This window comes from Pteropus vampyrus, unplaced genomic scaffold, assembly GCF_000151845.1.
Source record: "Pteropus vampyrus isolate Shadow unplaced genomic scaffold, Pvam_2.0 Scaffold47, whole genome shotgun sequence".
NCBI lineage: Eukaryota > Metazoa > Chordata > Mammalia > Chiroptera > Pteropodidae > Pteropus > Pteropus vampyrus.
This window is the reverse complement of record NW_011888828.1, coordinates 8420634-8429528: the sequence shown is the minus strand read 5'-3', so window position 1 is coordinate 8429528 and position 8895 is coordinate 8420634. Positions and strand designations below refer to the sequence as shown.

The 8895-nt window shown below is 35.7% G+C and overlaps 1 protein-coding gene and 1 pseudogene across 1 annotated transcript in view; both read right to left on the bottom strand.

Moving 5' to 3' along the window:
• Nucleotides 1-284: 284 nt before the first annotated feature.
• The window catches only part of GYPA (glycophorin A (MNS blood group)), a 23001-nt gene continuing 14390 nt past the window's right edge, over nucleotides 285-8895 (bottom strand). Inside the window, exons 3-6 of the mRNA XM_011359462.2 lie at nucleotides 6959-7000; nucleotides 5409-5494; nucleotides 3869-3947; nucleotides 285-637 (exon numbers count right to left, since the gene is read on the bottom strand). Of these exons, the coding sequence (XP_011357764.1) occupies nucleotides 630-637; nucleotides 3869-3947; nucleotides 5409-5494; nucleotides 6959-7000 (215 nt within the window). The 3' untranslated portion in view covers nucleotides 285-629. The remainder of the gene's footprint in view (nucleotides 638-3868; nucleotides 3948-5408; nucleotides 5495-6958; nucleotides 7001-8895) is intronic.
• On the bottom strand, nucleotides 7352-7470 carry LOC111739187 (annotated as a pseudogene).

The following is an 8895-nucleotide window of genomic DNA, read 5'->3' as shown; positions in this document are numbered from 1 at the left end:
GTATTTTATATATCTATGAATATGTACATATGTGTATGTATGTATGTATGTATGTATGTATGTATGCAAGGCATTTCTAAGTACAAACTTTATTAGTATGACAAATATCACTATCATTAATCTAATGCCATATTTTGCTTGTTCAGCAATGAAGGAAATGATAGGATTTCAGAGTCTCCTAAAGTGATTTAAAACAATGGAAATAGACTCAGAAGTTTAGTATGAGAAGAGAACTTAAATTTCCTCTATCACATGAAAAGCCTTTCATTTAATAGCATGATCATTAAAATATAATAGCATAGAATAAATCAGTCTTAAAGAGCTACAGCTGATGCCTACTGAAGTTTTGGATCAGAATTCCAAATCAATTCTAAAAATTATCCTAACACAGAAAAGCAAGCATGAAAGGAAATATTTGTTCTTTATTTTGATATATTAACGAGTAGAGACATTTTCCGTCATTGAGTCACTGGACTCATCATGATGAAATTTTCATCCTGAAGTTGTACAATTTAGGAAGGTATACAATTGATTTGTGTGTCCAATTTACATGTTAATTTTTCACTTGACTGAAGTCTTGTGTCTTTTAGTTCTTCCAAAATTTGGCTTGATGAGCAAATTCTCATTGATTACATTTCTGTAGAAGGATTATAGAGAAAAAAAATAAAACAATAGTATGAGACATAGTTATATTTAAATACAATGGGAAATTAATGAATAAAATACATTTCAGAATTTTACATTCTTACAGAGTTGTCCTTGCATATAATTGTTAGGAAATGAATTTTCATTCAGACTATCAGAGTTATGTGTAGAGATATAGAATTTCTTAGCAAATCTGCTCTAAAAGCTTCTAGTAAGAAACAAACATAATTGCCTTGTTCCTGCTTTCTACACAGAATAGAAACTGACAAACAACTTGTGTAGGGGCAGAATGTAGTGGTGAGTGAGTTGAATTATATATGTGCGTGTTTCGAAGTTAAGGCAAGCTCTCTAGTCTGTAATCTCTCTCGGGAATAACTTTTTTTTCTTGGACGTGAACAAGAAGTCTGTACAGAAACTCTCTATTGAATTCCTCTCTGGTTCTAGGATGTGGAAGTGGCAGGAGACTGGACTGGTCTCCTCCATCAAATCCAAGGTTCCATCTTTTTCAGTTGGAAGGTTGGATTGAAGTTAGTGTGGGAGAGTGTGTGAAAGGGATGAGAAGAGTCTTCGCTCTTGTGGAAAAGAGCTTTCCCACAGTTTTCTTTCTTTTGGATTATCATAAGAACTGTGCATCCCAAGCATTATCCCATGAGAAGTGGATTGGGGAGTCACATGTGGCCACTACCATGGGCAGCTGATGCAGATTCACTTATTATCATTACCCACCCAAAATAAATCATGTGCAAGTTCAAGAAGGTTAAAGCAGTTCATGCATTATACCCTAACATCTCCAGTTCTTGGTGAGATGGCGCCATCACGCTAACCTCTCATTGCCTTTGGTTTATAAAATGACTTCAGAGCAGTATTCCATAAGTATAGAACTGAAACCATTTTTAAATAATCTTACGTGTTTTCTAACGTTTCTTGTCAGGTGGGATCAGATTTTAAAACCCATTTCACTAACTTATTAAGTCACATTTAATAACTTCATTTGGTCACATGTGATGAAATTAAAAAAGCCTAAAATTTGGTTCATCTGACTTTCCACTGCCTTGACATATATTTGAGACAGGAGGAGAGAACCAAAGCGTTAAGCTTATTGATGTGGAGATGTACATGACTCCTTGGGCACACCACGCTCTGTCTTCTTCCACGCCTTTGGTCATGCTGCCCAAATGCCTTGCCCTGAGAATATCCGATTCTCCTTTAAACACTGCCTCAGGTGATTCCGTCTCCAGAACCCTTTTCTACCTGCTCCAGTCTCTTTTAGAGGCTGTCTCCTCTGCTGCTTTAAAACACATCACTGCAATGACCCCGCTCTCTTTCCCCACTAGACACTCGACTTCTAGAGGACAGAGACTCATATTGATATATTTAATGTGAGTGCAGTGCCCAGCCCACAATAAGCATTTGATAAATGTTTATTTCACTTAAAGCTTACAAGGATATTTTAATGCGCTTTGGCGGATTAAATTGTCCCAAACTTTTATAGGCTGGTCCACAGAGAGGCTCAAGATTGTATTTTTTTTTAAAAATGGCAGAGGAAATGCTAAACACTAATTTTGTCACCAGAATAAATAAGAGCTAAAAGAATATATAGAAATTTAAGTGACAAACAATTAGGTTTGGGGTGGTAATGGGTTAATTTTAAAAACATCATCAAACTTTTTTTGAAACCATGCAGAATGTAAATAAAATATTTTATAGATATTTGTTCCAGCTGAAAGTCCTATAACAAGATAACCTTAGTCAATGAAGTGAATCTGGTACATGATTCAAAACTTTTCTTGTTTTAAGTATCTGCAGATAGGATTTTATTAATCCTGTTAGCTGAGAGTTATGTGTATGTCATTTACTCTCCAGAGCATCAAGTTCCTAGGACTAAGTGATTATGTAAAAATCACCCTTAAGCTTTAAGGACCCATGAGATAATGTGATGAAGCAAGTCCTGCAGATAGGTTATGGAGCTTTGGTAGATCTTTAAAATGTTCTATTTTTTAGGATCCCAAGTTCTAGAAAACCTAGCAAGTCCTTCGAAGATAGGGGTTTGGTCCCAGGTTAAAACTGGAATCTGGAAATTGACAGGACCTCAGTTCTGTCATGATTTATGATAATTATGGGAGAACCTTCTATTAACGTTATAGAAGGCAAAATCAGACCCGTTTTGCTTGAGCATCAAAGCCCATCCCACAGAAGCTTGTTCTTGGTGGACATCTCCCAAAATAGACATCACTTGAGTTCATGCTTTAGGCAAAGTTTAACTGGAACTAGATACTCGATTAGTGAGATTGTATAAGAGGCCATAATGAATGAAATAAATGAAAATGACTCAGTGTTTAAACAGATATTTGAGGTAGCAACCGCTACTCAGCTCTTATGGACCTCTCTCAGAGGCCCCAGCATTGTTCAAGATTACAGGTTATTTTTTTTATTTTTTATTTTTTGCCATAAGGGAGTACAAACATCTGGATGTTTTTTAATGTAAAAATCTGCCACTTTTTAAGGCTGAACTTTCTTTTTAAAAAACATTGCCTGAGTCAATACTGTTTCCAACAAACAAAATATACAGGCAGTCCTTCGCATGTTGTGCATTTATTTAGCAGCTGGAAATGGAAATGAAAACAAGGGGCCAAGCGACCAGCCAGTTGTTCGGAGGAAGTCATTTAGGAATGGAGCCTGCACTGTAGATACTAGTTAATAGCCTCCAGCACTCACTAGGACCAAGAACTGTTTTAGATGTATATTCGTAGCTCATTTAATCCTCATGAAACTCTATGAGACTGACACTATCATTATGTCCAGATTGAAGTCTCTCCGTGTCAGCTATCATTATCTCCATATGAGTACCTTGCCCAAGGTTACAAGTGTGGGATTATAGATTCAAATCCAGGTGTGGTCCAGATCTGGGGCTATTAAATTATACCTATTGTAGGGTCTCCTTTAAACAACTTTGCAGTTTGGAAATAAGTACACAAAAGAACTTAGTTTTTGCTTTACTTACAGTTATTGGTCTCCCTTTTTTTTTGTTAAGGATACTTTATGCCTGAGAGAATTTCATTATGCTGCAGACATTTTTTTAAAAAAATCTTACAGAGATAGCATTGATAAAATAGAATATAAATGAATCTTAATTGAGCACAGCCCTCCCAGCTCAGAAAGAAGAAACTCATTGATTTATTTCCCTTCCCAAAAGACAAAAGGCAATAAGGATATTGACACCGACCTGGATTTCCTGTTTCTACAGAACTTAAAGGAGGGCCTTCATCATTTGAAAATGGAGGTTGTTCCTGAAGTAAAGTTTTCTATAAACAAAACCCAGAAAAATATTAATGTCGCAATTTTATTAACTTAAGACACTATATAGAAAAATGCCTCAGACTGAAAAATTTTTTTAGCTAAAGTTGGTTCTCATCGGTTAAAATTCACTTTGTGGAGTTCTTTTTTTGAGAGAAGTCATTGTTTCATAGATAATTACAAACTTGATATAAACTTGTATTTGTATTTCTAAATAGTATTTGTCATTTCCATAGATGAATTACTACCCCAAACATTGACTCTGTCATATTTCCCTACTATCATAAAAGCTAACATGGAAATGTTTTTCAAAAAGAAGAAATATCTCTTAGTCATATGGACCATGACCAAATTCTTTTACATCCATATGGAAGATTTTCTCTGAATTTTGTCAACTAAGTATTTCATCGACTTTTTCAGACTTTAGATTATCCATCAAGAGAGAAGACATCTCAGTTTGTCATATATGTCCAAACAAAAGGAGATAATTTTTCCTCAATATTTATACTACAGACAAGAGAAATCATCTTTCATTCAAGTCCTTACAGAATCACTCAAATTAGAGCAAATGCTTTTCATTACTTTACTTTTAGTAAGAAAGTATTATTTAGAGAAGATCCATTTATATAGAGTAATAATAATTGATTGTAGGTTTAGATGATTATGTAAGTCACCTAATGGAGATAGAAAAAAAAGAAAAAGAAAAGGAATTTAATGTAGAGTTGCCATCAATCTGGTTATAGCCCCATCATTTTAATGTTGTTACTCCTCTAAACAGGCCTTTTTAAAAGAATATCTACATAGTGACATGGAGATCACAAAGAGAGATCAAGAAGAAGAGGAATAAAAAACTCAACTGTCCTGCTCTTTTGAGATTGCACTCTCCATGATCTCAGATTACAGTTCCAATTACAGCGTTATAAATACATGCACAAATGTTATGTCTGAAACACGTTAAATGGAAGGTTATAGTCAAGTTATATGCTTCGGGGAAGCCCTGTCCTATGGACTTAAAATTAGCTTTAGTGATGAAAAAAATCACTCGTGCTGGAAAATTCATGGGCGAAGTTTGAAATATTTGTTTCAGGAAATACGAGAATGAAAAAAGTGATTTATATATATGTAAATATATCATGTTATTTTAAATATTTTTCATACTCAGATTAAATAAACTAAACATTATCATTATTGACTATTTCATCTATAGACATCAAATCAAGTTAGATGAAAGCTTTGGAGGCTCTTTCATTGGGAAATGGGGATAGGTTTATATTTGGGGATTCCTTTATAGGGTAAATGCAAAAAGAAAATTTCTGCTTGAGTAACTCAGTGACGTCTCTGTGTTCAGTTGAAAAAGGTGAAGTTTTATGCAATTTTGTTTCTCTGAATTTAATTGAATCCAAAGGAATAAACCCTCCTGGTGATGTTCACACCAGTATTTACAGTAAAATTAAAAACTGGATTCTCACCTTTTGCAGGCGGCCAATGCCATAAGAAACAAGGAGTATAGTTCCAATGATACCAGCCATCACACCAAAAATAATGACTATTGTTACTTTGGGAGAAAAAGAGAGCAGAAAATTACAAAAGTGTGAAATAAACTACCACATGTCAATTGAAAAATAAAACAGGTAAAATCAGAGTAATATCACTTTGCCTTTTTATAGAAAGAAATTAATCTACTTTTATTATATTAATAATATACTTTACTATGTTTTATCTTTTTAAAAATGAGGTTTTCACGGTAACCATGTGACAAACTGAAACTCTGAGTAGTAAAATTTTTGGTTCAAGGTCACACAACTGACAGAACCAAGATCCGAGGGTTCCATCTCCAAGTTCAGTGTTCTTTACAGAGCCTCACAGGCTTAATTTTGGATGACAGCTAGGTTACCCCGATATGGGAAAAACCATAGAGTCCTTCATAGTTTCAAAGTGATGAGAGAAAATATTGTCTTGATGTACAAAACGGTATTGGGCAGCTCATAGAATCAGAAGTTTGGAAGGAAACTGGTATAAGCAGTTTACAAATGAGAAGTCTAATGAGTTTAAGTTACCTATCGTAGGTGAGACAACTAGTTAGAAGTAATTATAACCATAATTCAGGTCACCTATATTCTAAGCTTCTCTTCCTTCCACAGTATCCCTATGCATATACTGTAGTATAATCACTAAAAGTATTTTTCAAATCTTTTACGTGTTGAGAATAAAACAAACTTTAAGTTAGAGGTGCTGTTGCATATTCATAGTATTTGTAATGCTTCCAAATGAATAAAATTGAAGGCAAGACATACAGGTAAAACGGCTTATTTATTTGGCTAATTTATATTTAAAAATCTCGTTATTGATAAAAACTCAAAATAACTTTTTCTCCCATTGGTATTGCCTAGCCTTCCTGTCCACGTAGCTTTAATTTATGAGCTAGTGATTCGGTTCTACAATCTATTGTTTTTTTCTTGTGTGAAGTAGTATGGATACAGGCCAAGTGTGAAGGAAAGCTTAGAAATGCAGAAATAGGCACATATATGAACTCAAGTCAGGTCTACAGCAGCTCCTAAAGGGGAAAGCGAGGTACTCAGTTATAAAGGGCTGGGAAGAGAGCCCCCAAGTGGTAGCATAGGGCCAAAAATGAATTAGGATTGAGACGTGAATGGTCTATATTTATTTTTGAAGTGATAGCAAATAATTAGATGATTTTAAGTTTCTTACATTCTTTACAGGAGGGATAAGAGAAGTTCAAATGTTTTAAAAACTCTTAACAGACTTTTCTTAAGTAACCATGATTGGTTAGAAAGCTAAAAAAAATCTAACAAAAAAAATTATCATCAAGTTATGTACTGCTATTTCCAAAATGTTCAAGAAAAGAAATGCCTGTTTCAACTAAAAAGAGTATTTTTTTTTGCCTTTACAAAGTTGTGTGACTAAAGTTATTAACATACTGTTTTGTCTTTAAAATCGACACTTTTTAGGCATAATTTATAATGAAATGATTGTCATTCCATGCCAAATATTAACATACCTGGTTGTGAGAAAGTGTGGGCAAATTGCTGCCCTCTTGTTCCTAAAAAGATGAAATTTCAAAATAAGTCAGAATACATAGGTCATGTCTAAAAAATACCATTTTGAATTCGATTACACAGTGGGTTTCTTTTTCTTAACTGTGTTTAAGGAGCTATTGCTCAACTTTTAACAGTTAACTAGTAAAATTGATGAGGTAATATGTCAGAATCAACACTAGTAATTAACACAGAATTAACACTAGATATTCTGATACCTACTTTCAACTACCCAACAAGTTTTCATGGTCAGAAATTAGCAAACCATCTCATTAACTGAAGGGAAGAGTATGAGAAAATATTGGAAGAAACCCCTATTGACTTCTACAAGAAGCAGTACATTTTTTTTTTTTTAATGCCTACAGCACCTGGTATTCCAAGGTGGTCTCCCATACAAGTACCAACCAGGCCTGACCCTGCTTAGCTTCCAAGATCAAACGAGATCAGACACGTTCGGGGCCGCATGGCTATAGACAGTACATTTTTTTAAAATGTAGAAATGGTAAGCAGAAAGGAGACACATTGAGCCAACACCCAAAATCAACTTCAGGCCAACCCCAAAGAGGCTGTGTTGCTATCAATTTCCAGGTTTATGCTACCGCCACCTGCTGAATCCAAATCCTTCTTGTGTCTCATCTGAGCTGTCGTCAACAGTCCCCCTAAATTCTTTACCCGAAGTTTCTACTGTAGCAACCTTAATGCTCTGCCAGAGCCAACCTCCCCCATCAGTCTGCATTTTACGTTTCTTTTTTCTTCTCTCTCCAAATGCCATTTTATGTCCTGAAAACCTCTTACTGCTACAGCCACACGATTTTCTTGAATTTAATTATTACAAATAACATATTGCACGATCATGTGTCACATAGTCAAGGACTCGGTTGTGTTTGGTCATTCCGTAGCAGTTATTTATAAAGGTTGATTTGGGCTTGTCTTCCTCTTCGTTGTGGCTGTTGATAGCTGTGGTTGGTGTGTGAGCTCTGGAATCGGACAGATGGGGTTTTAGCCTCTTCCTAGTTGGGCGGCCTTGGACAAGCTACTTAATTTCTCTGCATTTTAGTATTCTCTTGGGCAAGTGAAGATGATAATTTCTATCTCTTTGGGTTCCTATGAGAATCAAATCAGATAATGCATGAAAACTCTTAGCATGATGCCCTACCATGCTAGCCATTATTTGTAGGATTTATGGCATATAAAACTGTGCGTGTGTCTGTAGTTGGGCCTTAAATACTTTCTGGATTGACACCATCATGTTGGCTTCACCTCGAAATCACTTTGAAAATGAAATTGTTTAATTGGACCCAGAAGCCTAATCATTAGTTCCAAGCACTAGTCCTATTTTGCTCCCTTGGCCTCTTTTAAAATGTGTCGTTTCCATGTATTTCACTGCATTTTCTCAATGTTTCTATTAGCTAATGATCCTGTAGCCACTCTAAGTCTTCTTCGAGGCTTTATTCTAAATTCTGGAGTATCCAGCTAAAACCCCACCTACAAGAGAACCTCTTTCGTTTTACTTCCGCTTGCTCTTATAAAGTCATTTTCTCCCTAGAGAAATAACCAAGGAGTGACTGCCGCCTGACCACCTTTATCTCCGCTCTCAGCTAGGTTTACAGTTCTCATTTATTAGGCACTTGCGATGTGTCAGGCTCCCAGCCAAGCAATTTTACATACATCTTCTTAGCTCGTCTTTAGAGAAACACTGTGAGATAAGTATTGTGGGCCCCGTTTGGGGAGATTCACTCAGGCTCAGCCCCTGGGACAGCCGAGCCCCACTTGGATTCACCGCCCCTGCAGGCCCTCCTCGCCCCTGCACTTTCGGCTCCCAGTATCTGGCCCACGATTTCACGGTCACATTCACCCTTTCTGTACTTTACTAAACTGCTTTAATTTCTTTAATCTACAG